This window comes from Podarcis gaigeae (genome assembly GCF_964106915.1).
Source record: "Podarcis gaigeae genome assembly, chromosome: 3".
Taxonomy (NCBI): domain Eukaryota; kingdom Metazoa; phylum Chordata; class Lepidosauria; order Squamata; family Lacertidae; genus Podarcis; species Podarcis gaigeae.
This window is the reverse complement of record NC_139680.1, coordinates 24,432,518-24,455,515: the sequence shown is the minus strand read 5'-3', so window position 1 is coordinate 24,455,515 and position 22,998 is coordinate 24,432,518. Positions and strand designations below refer to the sequence as shown.

Below are 22,998 nucleotides of genomic sequence, written 5' to 3'. Positions count from 1 at the left end.
AGAATGCCTTGGAAACTCTCACTTTCTTCTCAAAGCTTCTCCTTTTTTTTATGTCCATGGAGTTTTCTTGGCAAAATACTGGAGTGGTTTGCCAGTTCCTTCTCCAGGTGGATCACATTTAGTCTAAACTCTCGGCTATGACCTGTCCATCTTGGGTGGCCCTGGATGGCATAGCTCATAGCTTCTCTGAGTTATTCAAGCCCCTTTGCCACGACAAGGTGGTGATCCATGAAGGGGAAGTTCTGTATATATCCCAGAAAAAGGAATAGATAGATAGATGATAGATGATGATAGATGATAGATAGATAGATAGATAGATAGATAGATAGATAGATAGATAGATAGATGATAGATAGATAGATGATAGATAGATAGATAGATAGATAGATAGATAGATAGATAGATGATAGATAGATAGATGATAGATAGATAGATAGATAGATAGATAGATAGATAGATAGATGATAGATAGATGATAGATAGATAGGAAACGTGTGTGTGTGTGTGTGTGTGTGTGTGTAGGAAACTTTTTTATTTCCAATAAATTGTCTGATTTCCATTTAAATTCATCCAAGTTGGTGGCCATCACTGCCTCCTTTGGGAGCAAGCTCCATTGTTGGCCTATGCACTGTGTAAATATGTGCTTTCTTTTCTCTCCTGAGTCTCCCAGCGCTCATCTTCATTGAATGTCACCGATTTCTAGTATTATGAGACAGTGAGAAAAACCTTTCTTTGCCCACTTTCTCTACAATTTCATACACCTCTGTCATGTTTGCTCTTCCTCACCTCTTATCAAACATCCCAAGCATTGTAACCTTTCTGCATAGAGGAGCCTCTCTAGCCAATCGATCGTTGTTGTTTCTTTTCCCCTTTCCTGAACCTTTTCCATCTCTATAATATCCTTGTTGAAGTGAGCCAACCAGAACTGAACACAGTACTCCATGTGGGGTTGCTCCATGGATTTGTATAATGACATTATATTGCCAGTTTTATCTTCAACCAGTTTCCTAATTATCCTTAACATGAAATTCACCTTATAAAAAACACAGTGCCAACATATTCATTATCTTATCCACTAATGGCATGCAGTCAATGGACTAGGGGGACTAGGCTATTCCCCTAAATATTCCCTTGGTGACTCCTTCCCCAACCATGGAAGATTCTGCCAGGCTTAGGGAGGGAGGCGTGATGCTCACACGTATGACATCAGGACGTCACACACACTTCCCCTTACAATTGCCCTCTCAAGCTGGCACCTCTGGGCCTAACTGTTCCTCTATGAAAAAAATCACCATGTTATCCGCTATGATCACAAAGTCTTGTTCCTAACCAGTCACTGCCAGTTCATACATACAGTTCATATATTTGCGCCTTGATGTACATCCATTTACATTTGTGTACATTGAATCACATTTGCCATTTTACATCCTTTTCACTCAGTTTGGAGAGATCCTTTCGGAGCGTTCCGCAATCCCTTTTTGTTTTGACTGCCCTGAACAACTTGGTTTCATCTGCAAACTTGGATACTTAACTCTATATCAGTTATGAACAAGTTAAGAAGCACAGGTCTTAGTACCAATCCTTTCTATATCCCTCTATTGGGAGAACTGTCCATTTATTTCTACTCTCTGCTTCCTCTTTCTCAACTACTTACTAACCCAAGAGAGGACCTCTCCTTCATGACTGCTAAGCTTATTCAGGAATCTTTGGAAGGTACTTTGTCAAAAGCTTTTTGAAAGTCTAACTACGCATTGCAAACAGGATCACCTCTATCTATGTACTGTATTTTTCGCTCTATAACACGCACCCAACCATAACACGAACGTAGTTTTTAGAGGAGGAAAATCCGTAGGCATGCCACCCATAGGCATTCCCTCCATAACACACACAGACATTTCCCCTTACTTTCTAGGAGGAAAAAAAGTGAGTGTTATGGTGCAAAAAATACGGTACTTTGCTTGTGCTGTTAAGCCAGCTGTGAAGTTTGGTATGTTCCTCAGGTATATAATGCAGCTTGCATGATTCTGGATAAGCCAGTTACAGAATGACAGATTTTGAAGGACATAAACTCATAGATCATTTAATCCAAGCAGCTGTTTTTTAGGCCCTGTGACTAATTATCCACACATTTTGCTGAAGACTAAGCAAAAGGCTCCCATAATTTGAGAACGATGTGTGATAGGAATCTCTCTTTTCCATGGTTTCAGTTTCAGAGCCTAGCAATGTTATCTATCTACCAGATCAAAATCTATCATTCAAAATGTATGTATAGCCACACAAGCTGAGGAATGAAGAAATAAACTGAATATGCTGGAAGACCTGAATTGGTTTTTGCGCTGACTGAATGTTTTTGCAGCGCACTGTCAATCTGATGTACACAATATGCTAGAAATATGTTACAGCATTTAGGCTGGATCTAGACACATCAAAGAAGCGTTTCAGTTAAACGTGTTGCAAACTTTGTATGAGAAATCGGGTAAGCAGAAACAGAAACTCCACAGCACCATCTGGTGTCACAGTGTTAGAATGCATAAACAACACATATAAAGCGTTTTTTCTTTGCCAGTGTAGCTGAGTCCTTAGGTGCCCATAATAGAATTGTTTGTACAATCAATTCCCTCTTCCTGCCAGCCTCCGCCACACAAACAACAACAATCACCCAGCTCTACTTAATTGGATAGACTTTTTCATATGTTTAAAAATATTTTAACTACAAGTGTGTTTGTGTGTTGCACACAAGTTGAAATGACAGAGGGTTCCTACATCGGTACAAGATGAGGAGGAGGAAGTCTGCAGTCTTTCCTTAATTATAGTTTTGTGCGTTTCAAAATATAAAGTAAGCCTGCAATACAAAGCAAGCTTTAAAGGGGAACAAGTCAGAAAAGATTGTTTGGCCGAAGAAAACAATCACTTGGGTGATGATGTTTTTCTGGGACCCCACTATCCCCATGAGATATTAAAATGAAATCCCTATTAAAGACCCTTCCCCTTTAACACATTCCCCTGCAGATTCATTTCTCCCCCTCTCCCCTCACTACTTATTTACATTGCTTGATTTTTTTTTCTTAGCAACAGTTTAGTATCAGCTGTACCACAGCTGAGAGCTTGTAAACATAGTGGGAAGAAGCAGCTTCATTAGTGGCAGAATATTTATCTTCTTGTTGCTTTTCCAGCCTGTGAATAATATCTGAGTATGTTGTGCCAAGTTGAATGGTTCTAATTCACTACAACATAAATCGCTGAAGGCAAATATATTGTTAGCGAAGCCGTTGATGTGCTAATCACGTTCCTGTGTCTCTAAGTTACATAAAAATGAATGCATTTATGCAGTTAGGAACCTTGAGAAATATTAACAGATGACTCTGCGAAATGTACAAGGTATATTTTTCCCCCTCCACTGTCATTTGATAGCCCATGGAAACAAACCAACACATTTTATATTCTTATATATATGAAGATCAGGATTTCATGGTTATGACTGTCAGTGTTGATTTTTAGATATTAGAAATATCATCAAATGCATTTAAAAAAAAGCTTTAAAACTGAAATTATATTCAGATAGAGGTCACTTGGTTCTCTGCAATGAGATCTCATTATAAAATAATCCAAAATGCTCAGAATTCCATTAACTATATATCAGAACTACAGCTTCTGATAGCTTAAGAACTATATAGTATAGGTGTAGGTGTTTCGCATTCCGGTGGTATTGATTCATTTAATGTTTTGTCACACATTGTGAAAAAATATACAGGTAAAAAGCACACATCTATTTAGGTGCCTGAAATAACTCTATTGACATACATACATACATACATACATACATAATTTTAATTTGTATGCTGCCTTTCCATAGTTAAAACCATACCGAAGGCTGCTTAAAACATCTAAAAAACTTGTTGTTGTTTAGTCGTGTCCGACTCTTCGTGACCCCATGGACCAGAGCACGCCAGGCACTCCTGTCTTCCAATGCCTCCCGCAGTTTGGTCAAACTCATGCTGGTAGCTTCGAGAACACTGTCCAACCATCTCGTCCTCTGTCGTCCCCTTCTCCTTGTGCCCTCCATCTTTCCCAACATCAGGGTCTTTTCCAGGGAGTCTTCTCTTCTCATAAGGTGGCCAAAGTATTGGAGCCTCAGCTTCAGCATCTGTCCTTCCAGTGAGCACTCAGGGCTGATTTCCTTAATAACAAACATAAAAAAGTAATCATAAATAAATAAAACATCAAAAAGTACACAATTTGGGGGGGAAATACACATCAATCGTATTAAGATCTAAAATAAAGATACAAAAAATAGTATCAGTAACAGCAGTCCCTCCAACAAATCTCCTCTGAGCAATTCCCTAACACTTCTTGGTAAATATACAGTTCACAAAACTGGATTTCTGTTAAACCACAACCGTCCATAAACTATTGTAGTGTATCAGAAAAACTATGCAACGAGCTGAATTCCACTTTGAAAGTTTGACAAATATTTAGGAAAACTGCTGTTGTTGGAAGTGCTGCCAAGCTTGCTACCAGTGAGCTGGGTTAAATGCAAGTGTTGCGGGTGACTGGTGTTCCTAAACAGTGCTCTTGTCTCTCCTCATTGCAACTCCAGACTGTGCCATTGTTAGCCTATGACACCACATTCCCCACTAAGCAGGAAATATGTTCCTGCTGTATGAGAAAAAGAAATGCTTAAAGTAATGATTTCTTGGTGTCAGAGAAGGGAGGATTGTTGCGACGCATCTTCCCCAAATAATACATCAGTATATGCAAAAGCTAGGACAAGTTGTTCTTCCTTCATAGCTAGGATCTTAGACAATATTACAGTGCGCTTGTTCTTTTGCATGCTGCAAGAAGGATAGTGTGAAGTGGTTAGTGAAGGACCTTTGACTCTTTCCATGTTTCTCTTTCACCAGGTTTCTCGTACGCACAGCAACCAAGTTCATATGGGCAGGGAAAGGGGGGGGGGGTTGCAGTGGTTTTTAGGAAGTCATTACCTTGCACTAGGCGTCCTATTGGGAAGACCCAGTTTCCATCGTTCTGGAAGCTGGGAAATAGGGGCAGTACAGGATTCCTTTTGGTGTACCGACCTCCCTGCTGCACCAAGGATTCCCTGTCAGAGCTGTTCTAGGTCATGGTGGATGTTCTCCTGGAGACACCTAGTTTGGTTGTCCTAGGGGATTTTAACATCCATGCCGACACAAACTTACAAGGGGCCGCTCGGGACTTCGTGAAAGGCATGGCCTCCATGGGGCAGTCCCTGAATATGTTTGGCCAAACTCATGGTCGCAGACGTGCCTTAGATCTGGTATCAGGAATTTTTTTATTTCCTGAATCAGGAAATTTTTAATATCTAATGTTTTACCATTTGTTATGTGCTGTAAGCTGCCCAGAGTGGCTGGGGAAACCCAGCCAGATGGGTGGGGTGTAAATAATAAAATTATTATTATTATTATTATTATTATTATTATTATTATTATTATTATTATATGACTCCATGAGAATCAAATTATTATTGTGCCATTGGTATGTATTTAAATGTAACAGGGGTGTAGTGAAAACAACTAAAGAACAACTGGAGTGTACTAAATGCAACATTGTGCCAGTAAATGAGTGTATGTAGTAATTGCCAGCACATACATACATACATGCATTCTCAGTTTTGGGTTTCTAGTTACTCTTGAATTCAGGCCTCAAGTGTTTTTAGTACGTGATCTGTTTTCCCTGCCCATGGCAAGATAAGAGAGATGTTCAATTAATGAGTCATTTCTGCTCTATCAGTACAATGGCAGTGATTAGCTGTAATGTCTGACTTTCAGTTCCGCTAGGAGCACAGCTGTGCATCCAAGGCTCCACTCAGCTCCCACTCTCAACTGCAAATAGGATTTCCTCAGCAATAAAACCGCCATATATGCATCCGGATTTCTGAATAAATTGCTGGTGGACTTTGTCAGAGACACAGCATATATGCCTTGCCCAGTCAAAAGTGTACCGTATTCCATTGAGTTTAAGGGGAAGTTCTAGGGTTGCATATTAGCAACACACGCAAAGCAGAATAAAATTAGACAGCAGCTAGTGGCCACTATTTTGATTGTGTGATTTTTTTAATACTCTAACCAACCCTAGATCCATTATTTTCCGATCTCAAGGGCTCTGCCAGGTTAAAACAAGTTCACATCTACTGAAATCTTTTACATGCCAAGCTATGAAATCATTTTCAGAATGAAGTTGAGCATTTTCAAAAAGAAATGCAAGCTGAAATAAACTGAATTCCCTGCAGATGTGCACAGGACAACACAATAGTAAAGAGGAAAACCAACTGTGGTTTAAAAAACCCCAGCAGCATGGTTTCTGTTTGAATAGTGTAAAAAGATTTAAAGTGAAACATAATATAAATTTTTCAGTTCAAAATAAATCTGGTGCTATGTAAGGTAGACAGCCTTTCTACCTGTACGTAGCAAGAAAACCACATGCCACCAGGATAATAAAACCAATGTTTGCTTCTGCTAAGCAAATTTAAATAAGAGTCCCTCCTGAATGTGAACCTCAGATCTCCACTGCCTTTTTTTATTCTTTTCTTTTTCTTATTGCATTTGTCTCTGTGTTTACATTTTTTTTTTATCAGCTAAAGTGCTTGTCTCAGGTGCACATAGCGTCCAGAAGGCAACATGCTGGCTTTTATCAATGCCAACAGTGGGAATAAGGGCTTTTCATTCAGTTCTGGGAGAAACCAAGCAGAGCTATTGCAAAAGTCTGAAAATGGTGTAGTGCTTGGATTCAGGAGAAGTGGGTAATGCAAGGATTATAGTATCCTGATGCAACAGGTAATCTTATATAGCATACCCTCCAGCATTTCTCCGATGAAAATAGGGATGTCCCATTCCATAATGATAATTTTACTATTTATGCCCCACACATCTTACTGAGTTGCCCCAGCTGCTCTGGGCAGCTTCCAACATAATAAAACATTAAACATTAAAAAAACTTCTCTATACAGGATTGCCTTCAGACAGCTTGGGGGTTTGATAACTCCATACCTTCCAACATTTCCCCAGTGAAAATAGGAACATCCTAAGGATAAGTGTGACATTCCAGGATCAAATCAGAAACTGGGACAGCTTCTCTAAATGGAATATTGGGACACTTGGAGGGTCTGGTATAGAGTTCACATAGCAACACATTCGTTCAATACTTAGATCCTTTAGCATTGCAAACAATGACTAATTGTTCAACGTTAGCCAAATGCAGAGTAGATCCATTGAAATCAGTGGACTTAAGTATGACTGATATTGCCCCAAAGGATTAAATTGGCTTCAGTGCAGCGCTGGCACGCATTAAACTCTGCCGTAAAAGCAAATTCTCAATCATTTCAGAAAACATTCTCCAGAATGTTAAACAGCTGCTTTTAGGGATGCTATAGATTGCATGTCATGCGGTTCAATAAGCTAGGTTTGAAGCTCTGAGTGTATGACTGCAATATGAGTAATCTAGTATGTGCCATGGCGTTCTCTATTTCTAATCGCTGGGTTGGAGTCAATCTTCTACTTACATGCTCCATAAGTTTAGAAGCTGTTTTCATATCTGGATGGCACACTCACAAGGACTTGCTTACACAAATATTTTCGCATGCACTTTACAGACTACCCGTATTGACATCTAGCCACACTGTCATACACAGACCAAGTTGTGTGAAGGCTGGATTTAGCATGTTGACTTTTCACATGCCCCCAAACTGCAGTTTGCATAGAGCAGACATCTGAGCCATGCTAGTTTCGGCATGTTACTGGCATTCACACATATTTTTGTGCATGGCACTGTGGGGCTCAGAGCCAGTAAGAGCTCACAAAAAAATAAAATAAAATGGGTGTTTCAGGCAGGAAGGGTAATATGACGGGGCTTTCTGTCTCCCTTGAATAGTGTCCTTTTTCTTCTTAATATTGACCAAGTGCTACATTACACCATCGATGGAGCAAACCAATTGGGCGCCTGGGGCGGTGTGCGTGCCCTGTGCCCAGGATGGGGCCAGCCACCCATGGGGCGGGGCAAGAGGCAGAGCCTCCAAGGAGTCTGCCTGTCTCCTCCCACTCAGCAGCTCTACAGCTGAGGGGGAGGCGGCGGGCAGACTATTTGGGGCAGTGCAGAGCCTGCGGGCACCCAAGCCACCACATCACTCCCAGGAGAGACATACGGCTCAGGTGTGCTGCAGGCCCCACAGTGAGTGTCGCCTGGCATTTTGTGACCCCCCTCAGTGGTGACACTTGGGGCAGGCCGCCCGCACTGCACCCCCTTCCTCCGCCCCTGCATTATGCCCGTTCCTTCAAGCCTGATGAAGATAATGAAGAGACTCCCACACACACACCCATACACGCCTAGAATTCTTCAGATTGCAACTTTCCTGGTGACAGGGATCTTAATTTTCAGTTGAATCACCCTGAAAAGTGCCCTTTCTTTGAACATTCTGGACCGGCTTTTGTCTGAAATTCCACGTCAGCACCAATAGGATGCACTATCATGTAATGTTGATTTGTCATAATGTGAAACAACTACATCAGAAGGAAAGTTCATAGGAAATTAAGGCTAAGCTGTTACCTTTCCAAGAACAGCAGGCACAAACTACAGCAATGTTTATAAATGCACCACGTTGCTGAGTTTTCTTGAGTACCTCTCTGAAGGGAAGCCTTGCGTCTGCACATGACTGTGGCATGATGGGAAGTCTTGCTTCTAAGCTTTGCTTCTGCACATGATGCTGCACAAACGGTTCGAATACAGTGGTGCCCCACAAGACGAACGCCTCGCAAGATGGAAAACCCGCTAGACGAAAGGGTTTTCCGTTTTGGAGGCGCTTCGCAAAACGAATTTCCTATGGGAGTTTTTCGCAAGACGAAAAAATCTTGCGAGTTCCCGCGGGTTTTCCCCGCTTCCCCCCCCTTTTCCTAAGCCGTTAAGCCGCTTAACAGCTGATCCGCTGATAAGCCGCTTAACAGCTGATCGCTAAAAGCCGCTAGACCACTGTAGCGCTAATCCACTAAGCTGTCAATGGGCTTGCTTCGCAAGACGAAAAAAACCGCTAGACGAAGAGAATCGCGGAACAGATTCTTTTCGTCTTGCGAGGCACCACTGTACTAAGACATTCACTCATCACCTTAGAATGTTCAGTTCACATTGAGTTCAGGAAAACAATACTCTGACCTGTTCTTAATGCATAGTTGACCACATCTATCGGAACGCAATTGTTTAAGTCTTGCTATATCAATCATTAGTTATAATTCAATTAGGAGGTTTTCATGCCTGTCTAGTTTTGTGCTCCCATTCCCAGCCTTTAATCTATTGGTGATTAATACTTATATGCAACCCTTTGCTTTGTATTTGTGTTAACCAATCAGCAACAATCACGTATGTGGCAAGCTGTAATATTCAATAAAAGGGACTCCCCGAGACATGCTCGAGAGATGCCTCCCATATGACACCCCTCACTCGTCTGTCGTTATTTCAACCCAACACCTCTCTTTCCTGGCCTTTCTGGAAGAGGGGCTATTTCAATCTAGATATAATGTTTTAGCTAACGTTACAAAACTCCTTTGCTTGTACACACAGTGCATTCAGAGGAGTGTGTTTTGCCTTGAGAGTGGCACCACTGCATCCTCTCAGTTGAGCATCTTCACCTAGACCTCACAAGTGGAATAAGGATTTCTAGCTGCCAACACCAAGAAAATCCTGGCAATTGTAAGCTCAGCATTGTTCAGATTTCAGAAGAGATGGTGCCATAAAGAACAGATAGATCACACTTGTTTTTCTTTCAAGTCATTTGACTTTTCTCAGAAGACTCAAAGGGAAAAAACCAAATTGTTTAATTTAGCACTGGCTTATCTGTTTTGTCGGTCTCTTGCAGTGGTGACAAAAATTTGTATTAACTTTTGCAGGGGTTTAATAATTCATCATACAATATATGTTTTTCTTGGAGAGAGAGAAATCTCCAGAATCCCATTGGTTTACTGTGGATAAGCAATGAAAATAATTGGTGTAATGAGCAGATGTGAATCAAAGCATGAAGTCCTGGAGGGCAAAGTTCTATAAAAAGCACAGTATTGAAAAGTTCAGTATCACAAAATCATTTTATCTAAATCTTCACATTTAACCAAAGTGAACAAACATCCATAGATTTCATTTCAGCCTGGTCTCTATCTCTCTTTCTCTCTTTAACCTGGCAACAGCTCCTGGTGGCATGAATGAGAGCCTGAGGCACGTTTTTGGAATTTGACTTGTACTAATTGAGTGATCATTAAATGAGAAGAGAACGTGATTTGCTATCTGCACAAGAAAGCTAAGCAATGTTTTTAACGATAAAATAAAAATGCTTTTAAATGATCTCATTTTGTCATGGGATTTTGCATCTTAAAAAAGAAAAAAAAAGCTAAAATCAATTGGAATTCATTAGTTGGAAAGAATTTATTTCCAGTATGGTCAATGCTTATTATGTGAAGCCAGATCTTCATACATCTGCCTATCTACTCTACCCCTTTATGCAGGGTTCAGATGTTCCAGATGTTACTGTGCTTCATTGCCCACTCCAGCAGAGGCTGATGCGAGTTGGAGTCCAGCAACATCTGGCGGTCCAAAGGTTTCTCCAGCTGTGCTTTTGCAAGTCACAGCTTGTAAACTGATAGAACCACATTTTTTTTTAAAAAAAAAAAAAAAAAAACATCAGAAAAGGCCTCTAGATTGAGGTGCTGTTGGATGCATAGCCATTCTTGAGTCCATATGGCGGCTGTGAGAAATGAAAGGCAGCAAACAGCTCAGAAAATTAAATGTGGGGCCTGCCAGAAGAAGACATAATTCATGCTGTGTAATGGCAAAAGGAAGGGACGTGGGTGGTGCTGTGGGTTAAACCACAGAACCTAGGACTTGCCGATCAGAAGGTTAGCGGTTCAAATCCCCGCGACGGAGTGAGTGCCCGTTGCTCGGTCCCTGCTCCTGCCAACCTAGCAGTTCGAAAGCAGGTCAAAGTGCAAATAGATAAATAGGTACCACTCTGGCGGGAAGGTAAACGGCATTTCCATGCGCTGCTCTGGTTCGCCAGAAGCGGCTTAGTCATGCTGGCCACACGACCAGCAGTACGCCAGCAGCCTCGGCCAATAAAGCGAGATGAGTGCCGCAACCCCAGAGTCGGTCACGACTGGACCTAATGGTCAGGGGTCCCTTCACCTTTACTTAAGGGCAAAAGCAATCTATTCAACGCTTGGCCAGACTGGCAGTGGGCTTTCATGGGATTCTGTATGTTCTGTTCTATTTCACCTTATTTCTTTGTACATTGTTTTAAACTGTTTGTAACACCATGCTTTCATTGTTGTAACTTGCCCTTGGACCTTAGAGTAAAGGGTGGGCAATTAATATTGATACTACTAGTAGTAGTAGTGATGATGATGTTCCACGCACAGAACCCACAGGATCTCCTATTAATTTCTGTGGTTGGAATAACTCAGTGGCATGGCCAATAGTGATGTACATGAAGAACTTTCTCCAGCATGAGAGAGAATGGTGACGGTTCTGTGAGCATGGAAATTCCTTGCTCAGGAATCCTTCAGATTGCAGCACCTTTGTGCTTTGAAATGCACCACTAAAGAGCCATTTCATCACATGTTCCTATTTGTTTTGAAATTCATGTGGAACTTTAAAATCTTGGTTACATTTACCCACAGAATACCCCTGTTTGGTTGGCCGCTATTTTCATTTATAGAAGGAGGCTTAACTCCTTTCCATGGTAATGGACATTTTTTGGCTCTTCTTACCTCTGTTTTCGTTTTGTTTTTTTAAATAAAGCTACATTTTTTGTTAAATTCCTTGATACATTTTCTAGTTGGCTCCAGCAAAAGTTCCTCCTATTGTTCGCCTTTTTTTATTGTGAAGCCAGATTTGAGGCTCCACTTCTGAGTTTTAACTTGTAGACAGATCACATGAGCCATCTCCATGGTAACTCTGCCTGATTTATGTTTGTATTTAATTAGAGTTGTCCATTACCTCTCCAAATAGAATTTAATTTGAATACATGGGCCTGTCACATTTTAAAAGATTCATTATACCTAATCTGCAAGTTGATTGACGAGATTTGCAGAAGATTGCATATTATATGCACGGCGTATTTAACAGTTTCAAATAGAAAAGGTAAATGTTCCTTTTCTCCAAAAGATTTGTGAATTTGGCTAGTCCCTGCCTCCCTCCCCCCCTTCCGCAAAGGTCTGTGCAATCTTTCCCATTGTTATAATTTTAAATCATATTAGCTGACCTTCAGGGTATGTCACAGCCAGAAGCAAAACTGTATGAATTAGCATTTGCAAACGTATCATTTAAAACTGGTTAACTTCAGCTAGAAAGCAGAAGTTACCATTTACAGACATGCTGGGGCATATTGTTTATTGATATAAAATATGGGCACCTTGCACAGACCTTTGTGGAGGTTATTTATATTTAGCTAAGGGGTTTGTATCTTCCCTTTAGACAGGCTCTCGGGACTAAATTTCGTGAGAAGTTAAAATGGCAATACAACCATTAAAAATAAATAAATAAAACAAAAATTGGGGGTGGGGGGAGAGACCACTCTAATACAATTCAGGATTATCTATGCTGACTTGTAGCAGCTTTCCATAGGTTTAGATAAGGTTCTCTTCTAGCCCTACCTGAAAATGCTGAGAATTGCATTTAAGGGATATGCATTTGGCATATAGTGGGCCATAGCACTCTGGTCCAGACATTGTATTCTGACAGCGGCAGACTGGTAACAGAGTATTTATGCTTCCTTGTGGAATAGAGGGATTTTTCCTAGGAGCTAAGGCACCATTTAAAAGGTTTCACACAATGGAATCTTAGGTAGAGTGACCCCTGACCATTAGGTCCAGTCATGACCGACTCTGGGGTTGCAGCGCTCATCTCGCTTTATTGGGCGAGGGAGCCGCGTACAGCTTCCGGGTCATGTGGCCAGCATGACGAAGCCGCTTCTGGCAAACCAGAGCAACACACGGAAATGCCATTTACCTTCTGCCGGAGTGGTACCTATTTATCTACTTGCACTTTCACGAGCTTTTGAACTGCTAGGTTGGCAGGAGCAGGGACCAAGCAACGGGAGCTCACCCCGTCACGGGGATTCGAACCTCCGACCTTCTGATCAGCAAGTCCTAGGCTCTGTGGTTTAACCTATAGCGCCACCCGTGTCCCTAATGGAATCTTAGGCCTCTCCTAGATGACCTGCATATTAAGCACTCATCCTGGTTTGTTTACAGGGAGGTTCTGTGGTGCTGACTCAAACAATTATTCATCTCATACTTTTCCAGTGCATTTTACCCATCAATTTCCTTACTGCATTTAAAAAATAAATAAATACCGTATGTATATGTTTGTGTTTGTTGTGTAAGAACACCCTATCCAGTTTAATTGTGCGCCTGGAATTTGTCAGGATGCAGTTGAATCTCATTGCGAAAAGTCAGCTGTATGGAAGCTGCTTCTGTGTGCTTATTTACACCTCCATACAGAGAAATAAAGCTCTCCTTGTAGTCCAATCTTTATTTGATCAGTGGTCATGCTGGCTGTTCGAGGTAGGAGTAGGCGATACAGAGCACTGTGGACATTTTCAGATCATAAAGAGTCGTAAACATGCTTTACGAATTGAGAAGTGGTCTGCAGGTCACTTCCTGGGAAGGGTTATGTCTTGGACTAATTGAGGGCATCGAGGTAGCAGCAGTCTATGAAAGCCACTGCTTATACGCTCCCCCTTTTTATGTTTTCATTTCTCCTCCTACTTCCAGAGTTTTTTGGAATTTTGAACATAGTATTATGATGGGTGTTCCTTAGTTCAACATTAAAAAAAAAACACTATTAATAGACAATTGTATGTCAACATGGGGAGGGGGGAATTGTATACTATTGGCACAAAAATGGAAGCAAGAAGAATTACTGACAAAAGAAGAATAGCAAATGAAATTAATGGACTATGCAGAATTAGATAAATTAACAGGAAGGATTCGAAACCTGTGGGACCAGAGATTCTTAGAAGACTGGAGTAAATATTTGAACTATTTGAAAAGCAATTGTAATAAGGAGATTATGCTAGTAGGACTGCAAGAAGTTCTGTAATGAGGATTACCGGTATATGAAATATTGCAAAGAATATTATGAAGAGAAATGTTAGTTAATGATAATTAAAAGTAATAGAGAAATTAAGAAATGCAGAATAAGTGATAAAGAAAATCTTCAGAAGTTGTTGACGGAAGTCTAAAACATTGCATAAGATAAGAAGTTATGTTAAATGACTATTGGAAATGATATGTTAATTTTTTTTTTAAAAGTGTGTGTGTGTATAAATATACAGTATATACAATATATATATATATTGTACTGCACTGTGCTCCTTTAAGGGACATTGAGTTTTGTGAAAGTTAAACGAATAGTAAACATCTGTGCTCCTGATAACATCTATGTGGTTTACTTTGTTTCTGTCTTTCTAGAGGAAGACGGTGGTGACCTCCTCAAGACGGGGATCAGTTTTCCAGGAACGCCAGAGGAAGAACTAGGTACAGCTCTCAATTCTTTTCTGAACAAAACTCATTGTCCAAACTCATTGTCCAAACCAAAGCTAGGTGTCACCCACTCCTGAAACCGCTTAAAACAAAGTGTGTATTTGCATGTACCTTTTTTTTTTATTGTAATCCGGAATCAGCTTGTGCAAGGAGTTAATTACAAACTTAGTAGTTAGCTTTTGCAGTCTCCACACTTTACAAAAGTTATTCAGCTGACTCCCTCTCCAGATGTACTGAACAGAGAAAAGCTGAACCATAAATATCAGGCCAAAATAAGAGAGTTATTCTGCCTAGATAGATTGAATTAATGTGGCCTATACTACAAGACTGTTCAGTACTGAATCATTTGTGGGATACTAACTAAATAGTGTCATTTCCTAACTGCGTTTCCTAAGAACACATGTATAATGTTTGGAGTACTTATTCAGCTCAGAATTCAGGGCCTCTTGATGAATTTCCCACATGGGCTTAAGGAAAATGGTCGAAACTCCATGTGTATACCATCACTTGTGATATACTTCTTGAATGTCCACTGTATCAAATGTTCACAACATGCTAGCAGTCAGAGGTTACTAATGTGATTTATAACCAATGATTTTGTGCAGGCATAGTATAGTATCCAGTTTTCCCTCCACGGAAATTTCAGAGGTATGAAGTAGCCCTTTGCCAAACTTGGTTCAGTCAGTGGAGCACAGTGAACCTTAGTAGACAAAGCACTCTTTTTTATTTATTTAAAAAGAACCATTAAATGTATGTAATTTTCACTGAAGTATAACGAAGACATACACTGTTTGTCAGTCATATGCATGTACATGTCGCTACATAATATTTCTGTCAGTTGGCTATTGTCACTTAAAATGTGATGAAGGGGAGCACCATAGAATTTCTACAGATTTTAAGTACACAGCATTTTTCACTCAAGTCGCTATTCCCTTCATTAAGTATATTCAAATAGCTTATAAGTCAGTTACATATTTGCAGATGGGACAAATAAATGATTAGTTCATGATTTGGGGCATTTCATGCAAGATGAATATCCCACATGGGGACAAGGGAACTTGTCTAGATTACTGACTGTGACATAATTAAATTGTGATTAAATTGTGATTCAGGGGTGGCCAAAATAATGTCCTCCTTTCATCCCTTACAACCATAGTTTAATATGCTCAGGAATGAGTTTTAGTCTGACAACATTGGTGGGGAAAGGGTTTACCACATTGGCTACCTCTGTCTTTGTTATAGCGTGTTCTCCTTCATGGAGAGCACGTGTTGCAGTGGGGTCTGCTGAGCCACCCCTCTGTTACCAGGCAGGATCTCTAAAGATGGCCTGGGGCAGTGATTGGTTCACTGGGTTGCTGGGGTAAAAGTTATGTTGCAATTTTGGTGGGAGGGGTAAAATGTTTAAATACTCTGCACGCAGCCTGGAGCTTTCTCTTTGCTGCGTGCAACGGATCACCCGTAAGGGGTTGTTGCATTGAACTTGCTATGCCTGTCATGGGGTCGTCTGCCGTTGGGGCAGGGGCCTGGTAGGAATTTTGTCCATCTGGCTGATTGGCTGGGCCATTTGGTTTTTGCCTACTGCGTAGCAAATCGTCACAACTTGCGGTTAGGCATTGGTTATAAATTGGTGGAGGAGGGGTTAGGATAGGCTGGGCCTGCCCCTCCATGGTTGCTGCGGAAAGGGAATTCCGTTAAAGGAATCCTGGGGCTTGCCATCTTTTCGTCCAATCCCTGGAATGGGACTAGGGCCGGCAAGCCTTCGGGGAGCAGGCGGGTGAGAGTTGAGGGTCTGTGTCTCAGCTCCAATTCTTCCCCGACTTGCTTTCTCCCGCACTGTCTTTTGGTGGTGCCCGGAAGTCAGTTCTGTCCCCAGGCGGGGGGACAGATAGTCTTAACCAATGCCTAAACAACCACTCACGGTTTTGTATTTAAATAAAGTTGTGGCCAAAATTATGCCAAAAACCTTAAACAAAAATTAAGTGTGCGTTGTGAGTTATTTGGGGGGTGGCTTGGGGACCTCGACACACAACAATTATTTTCTTTCACATTGTGTTTAGAGCAAAATCTGTAAGGGCACAATTAAGGCAAAGTTAAACATTTTTAGTCAGTAGTGTAGCGATGGTGACCATGATAAAATCTCTGGCAGCGATTACCTCTGTTGACTGTGTGTCCACGACTGAACAGGGGCTGTGGCTGCAGGTGATTGATTGACTTTGACTCCGGTTGATGTTAGCTAAGCTGCTCTGCTTCTTAGAGTTTCTAGTTCAGGCATAGGCAAACTCGGCCCTCCAGATGTTTTGGGACTACAACTCCCACCATCCCTGACCACTGGTCCTGTTAGCTAGGGCTGGTGGGAGTTGTAGTCCCAAAACATCTGGAGGGCCGAGTTTGCCTATGCCTGAACTAGAAACTCTAAGAAGCAAAGCAGCTGAGTTTGCCTATGCTTGTTCTAGTTCTTATTGACTGCAGCAGGAAGGGGAAGGTTGGCAGAAGGGCCTAGGAAAGTAGGAGTAGAAAAGCCCTGGTTGGAGCAGGTATTGACCCAGAGGAATAGGAGAACAGAGGTCTAGGTGGCTCCAAGACTGCCTGTACCATTAGGTATTATGCAGCAGATGCCCCAGGCAGCAGATCCTGGGAGATGGGGAGCACTCAAGAGGAAAAAGTGGCCTGCCTTCAGGTGCAGTGAAAGATGCTCTCCTTCGGCCAGGGTTGAAGCAAGATCCATCTACCAGTCTGATTGCCTTCTGTATGTGGAATTCTGGAGGGGCATGTTGCTTCTTTGGTCAGCCAAGTGGGAGGGTTAAAAAAAAGTGGGAGAGAGGCTGGGCAAAGATGAGAAGTCACAGATTGATCTGAAAATCTTTGACTGCATTCCTCTGGTTGGCATTAATGTGAAAGAGTTAAGCACTAAGTGCATACTCCACTTTAAAAAAAAGAGAAATCTTTGAAATGTAAAAGTGCTTAACCTTGGCTGAATAATTCCTACAGTAGTTTAAGTTTTGTTTGTAATAATGTCACTCTTTGAACACAATGCTCACAGAGTGCTCACTTATTTTAGCTTCCAGGAAATGCTCTCCCCCTTCCTTCTTACCTTTCAGAAAGGTACGCCATGTGCATTGGCAGCATTGGGCGAGCACAGAATACTCTTCCTTATCTATTTGGTCAGCCTGTGTACAAGAAGGGTAAAATACAAGGATTTTTCCTTTGGTCCCCTTTTACTTTGACTTTTGGTGTTGTCCACAGAAAATAGAACGGGGTGGTGTGTGTTTTTTAGTTTTCAACAAAGAAATAAATGCTATAAAAGAAATAGTCTAATTTGCATTGGCAGCAGAGATATCAATACAACATTATATGAATATATACTGTAAGATTATTAGTTTTGAAATGTGCCTCTCTCTTTTACAAATATGCAACTCTTCTATTTTTCTTGTTTTATATACCTGGCTTTCCCCCTTTAGTTATAACTGATGGTCAAAATAATAGTCTTCATACTGGAGATAACATAGGCTACAGTAGATAGAGCAGAGCAGAGCGTGTCTTTGGAAAATTGAGAGGGCAACTATATGGCTTCATCTGCTCTTCTGAATTCAATAGGATTTTTGAAAACAAAGCTAACTATACTTCTTGTTTAAAACAAACAAATGATAAGCAGATGTGCCTCTTATATGAGAAGAAAAACCAAGGGTGATGAATAATCATTCAAAACACAAACTATAATCCAACCAGGCATTTTTAGTGTTTCTTGTTTTCAGTAGGAGAAATGTTATTCCCACTGAAATAAATAACATTTAAAAGAGTTTAACTTGGACTGCCCAAAATAGCATTCCTATTTTTAAAGAGAGAAATCAAACTGGAACTTGGTTAAAAAACTATCCCTTGACCCCTGAAATTGCTGTGGGAAATTTAAATTTCAAGAGGTTTTGAATTTTTGCGAATAAAGTCAAGAGGCATGTCTTTTCCTTTAGTAGCCCACTAAGTATTTGGTGACAATATCATGTCTCTGTAAGCTATGCTTATTTCTTTTCTTTTCTTTTCCTTTTTTTTTTTTACAAAAATATCACCTTTTATAACATATTTTCTTATCCTCTTTGGACTTCCTCACATCTCCCGCTCCTACGTTCCAAAATTATAAAAAATTAGTCCAGCAATTTATCACCTTGTCCCCATCTTACAATCTAGTTTTCCAATGTTATATCTTAAATTTTAGATATATTCATTTCACTCTTTAAAATATTTAGCTTAGCCTAATCATTATCTAAAAATTGATTTTTTCATGAATTTAACTTATCTTCATAGTTCACTTCATCTGATTCGATGGTGCCAAATTGTTTATGATCAAGCATCCTCCTTAACATTCATACAGTTTACAATATTTTTGCAAATAGTCCTTAAATTTCTTCCAGTCTTCTTCCACCGTCTCCTCTCCCAGGTCTCGGATTCTGCCAGTCATCTCGGCCAGTTCCATATAGTCTATCAGTTGCATCTGCCATTCTTCCAGTGTGGGTAGATCTTGGGTTTTCCAATGCTTAGCAACGAGTATCCTTGCTGCTGTTGTTGCATACATAAAAAATGTAAGCTATGCTTCTGTTTCGTTCGTGTGAAACTGTAAGAAATTGGTGTGGGGATCATCTGCATTTCTCCACCCGTACTCTAAATATCATAGTTTGATATAATTATAATGGAGCAATCTTGCACACTATTTTTTGTATACTTGAGCCCCACTGAAATCACCATGATTCATGGGTTTTGTCACATTGCACAGGATTCTGCACTTGATTTTTCCCTACACTTTCTCCAAAACATATTGTTAGAAAACATTGTGCAATTGTATGAAATTGCCATAATTATTATGGCAAATACTGTCATTTTATCTGCATGTTACAAATAGGCAAAAATATACTTAAAACAAAATATTTGTTGAATTTCTCCTATTAAGTAGCATGGTGATTAAATCCACACATTAATGCATTGATTTAAAGCATTTGTATATTTCCCTTCTTAAATATTAACTCCAGAGATATATTTTGTTTTACAGGAAATTAAAATTATACATATCTTTGCCTTTCTCCTTTCTGTTCCTACAAGCTCTGCATAGCTGATTTTCATTTTTCTAAAAATTAGATGTTCCATGTAGTTTTAGGGAAAATTATAGTTTGGAAATTGTGTTGAATAGATCAAAACTACAGCATTCTAATGTTGATTTTTGAACATTTGTAGGATTATTTTGTAAACATTTCATTAAAGCCAAACACAAATGCTTATAGGTGCTTTGTTCCCAGCTGACAGCAAGGCGATTACTGAATGAAAACTTTTGAAGTTAGCATCCTAGGAAGATTATCAACACTTTCCACAGTGTGAATTAACATAGACCATATCTCTTCCATATGGTCACAATTATCAAGTAATGAGCCCATTTTAAATAATGGGTGAAAGTGATAGAACACCATACAAATGTGTTACCAAACCAAGAACAGCAACCAGGGGAAAGAATTATAAAAGGAGATCAACTTTTTGTTGCAGAATTGATTCCACCAAATAGCTTATTAGTTTAGACAGCAGAGACTGTATTGGATTTCTTTAAAGGAGCTTACAAAAAGCTTTCACATTGACTTTATTCTCCAGAGTACGATTTCATACCTTTTCCCTATAGATATTGTTTATACATTGGGTAGCAATATGGAATGCACTTTTGGGAATTCATCTTGGCCCAGCGTTTCTTACACAAGCATATGAATTTGCAACTAAGGGAGCAAGTGGAGTATTTCCCCCACAATGAGCTACACACACACACACCAGCAAAGAGCTGCTTTTCTAAGTAAAAGCAACTGTGTCAATTCATAGCTGCAGTTGTTACAAAGATGGGCTCAATTCTACACTTGCGAAGATGTCCTCTCCTGACCAAAAGTTGGAGTCTATGGGGCACGAAGAACATCTGGTGGTGACTTAGGCTGCAAACCTAACCCCACATAACTAGGAGTGTGGATTCAATAGTACTTACTTCTGAAAGGACTTCAATATTGTTACACTGTCAGTCTTGCAGATGGCAAGCCAGGCTTCAGGACCTTGGACAGCTCATCTCACACAGCTTTCTCTGAGGGCAGTCCTATTAGAGCAGGCATCCCCAAACCCAGCCCTCCAGATGTTTTAGGCCTACAACTCCCTTCATCCCTAGCTAACAGGACCAGTGGTCAGGGATGATGGGAGGGGAAGGAGGCAGAAAGCAACCGCAAGCTGGTGGCAGCAGCCATTGGAGGAAGCACAGCCATTGGAACCGGGCTGCCACTGCACTCAGCTCTGTCCCCAGCTCCTCTGACATCTTGACACATGGCACATGGCATCACATGCCGCCGGTCCCTCATTCTTCTTCGGAAGGTGGCGCCTCTGTATGAGTGTGACCAATCCTGGGTATCACCCAGACAGTTCGTTTCTAATTAGTAAATGCAGAACTGAATTAGGTTGGCAGATTCTATCAATTTATATGAGGAATCTTAATTTTTTACACATTGAAAATGTCCTTGGGTTGAAAGCCGCTGTTCAATTTTTTTTAATGTATTGTTGTGTTCAGTGCTTCGGTGCTTAGGCCGTAAGCCAACAAGTCTATTTACATATCCACAAAAGGATTATGCAGTAGACCTTGTTTCCATTCTATTGTGGAGCAGTTTTGAAGAACTGTGTGTGGGCTGCTGTCATGGTAGAAATAAAGAAGATGAAGAAACTACTTTCATAGGAATCTAACCCACATATTATCTTGGATAATCTGTAAACTGTTGCCTTCCACAGATTTTTACTGGGAGAGTCCCATTAGTCTCAGCATCCATAACAGGTTTTCCGAATATACTGGATTTAAAATTGTTTTGTGTAATGTAATTCTTCCTTTACAATAGCAAGGCAGTAATAGTATTATTTTAAAAACAAAATATCAGGTGAAAAGGGTCACCAATTTAACTAAAGCAACAACTTGAGAGCATGAAGTTCATTCTCAAACTGAACCCAATACCTCCAAATGAATAATCTTCAAGATTAGCAATATCTGGCTATTAATGAAACCGTTTCTGCTGTCATTCTCCTGACACTCACACATTGTGCTACTGAAAGGATTTCTTAAAAGGAAAATCATTATAATTACACTCTTAACATTTGTTTGTTCCTTTTCAGAACAATAGGGATGTGTTAACTGCAGTGATAAGACTTTTGCAACAGATTTTATAAAGGGTCCTGTGCTCGTTTCATCTGGTTTTTGCAAAGTTTTGAGAAGAATAAGCTTTTGAGTGCTGTATTTCTGGGCTCCCATCCAATCTGCTTGTATAAACTTCTGAATAATCAGTTCAGAAGCTGCCTATTGCCCCTCCTACCTCTAAGGTTTCAGACACCAGTGAGATTTTTTTTGAAGACGCTGAAGTTATTTTCAATGAGAACGGTGGTGTTCTAAAAGAAATTTAAATGATAAATAGGTGTTTTCCTTCTTCCCACTGCATGGCCGAACTTGTGGTATGAAACCACAACAAGTCATGAGAAAACTGAAATCAGTGAGGGCTCAGTGTGGTGTAGTGGTTAAGGGCGGTAGTCACGTAATCTGGGGAACCGGGTTCGCTTCCCCGCTCCTCCACATGCAGCTGCTGGGCGACCTTGGGCCAGTCACACTTCTTTGAAGTCTCTCAGCCCCACTCACCTCACAGAGTGTTTGTTGTGGGGGAGGAAGGGAAAGGAGATTGTTAGCTGTTTTGAGACTTCTGAAGGGGAGTGAAAGGCGGGATATCAAATCCAAACTCTTCTTCTTCTTCTCAGCACTGTATCCCACCACCAACTCCCCTGGGAGTTTCTGCTCTGTGCCTTTACTAGGGAGTTCCTCGTCTGAAGCCTCCCACCACTCCTTGTCATGCAGCCCATCCCTGACACTCTCATTACAGCTCCCACCCACAAATCAACAGATCTCTGGACTGTGTGGGATAGGGCGTAGGAGTTGTAGTAGGAAGCAGAATTGCTTTGTGTAAGTGGAAGTGCTTTTCTATTAGCGCAAAGCATCCTTGGATCCAAGCCATAGAACTGGAGGTTTTCTGCCAGAAAGTGCTACTGAATGCAGAAAGGGGTCGTGCATCCTTACTAGAAGGAATCACAAGGCGTTGCTGGAGGTACTACATACTTAACAGATAGCAGACCTTGGACCACCTTATTAAAAGGAGTGAGTTTGAGTGAACCATGCATGGAAAGATTCATAGACACATGACCTGATCTGTATATCTGCATCCCAATCCAAACATGATCCAGTTTTGGGAGTGAACAAAAAAAAAATCCCCATCCTTAGTTTCACTGCTTACTGCAATTCCTTTTCAGAAGATGCTCAAAGGACTACAGACTTTTGATCAATCTATTGGACTAGTTTTGCTGCAGTGGAAATAGGAGCAATACTAGGCCAGGCACATATATACATACCCCACACTCAGTAGTAGCC

The 22,998-nt window shown here is 40.7% G+C and overlaps 1 protein-coding gene across 11 annotated transcripts in view; it reads left to right on the top strand.

Annotated features, from left to right (window-relative positions):
• The window catches only part of DLGAP2 (DLG associated protein 2), a 395,404-nt gene that overhangs the window by 269,356 nt on the left and 103,050 nt on the right, over positions 1–22,998 (top strand). For 10 of the 11 annotated variants that reach the window (XM_083730087.1, XM_083730083.1, XM_083730086.1 and 7 more), the window contains one exon: positions 14,478–14,543. The exons of the other annotated variant lie outside the window; for it this stretch is intronic. In XM_083730087.1, the coding sequence (XP_083586213.1) occupies positions 14,478–14,543 (66 nt within the window). The remainder of the gene's footprint in view (positions 1–14,477; positions 14,544–22,998) is intronic. 11 annotated transcript variants of the gene reach the window in all.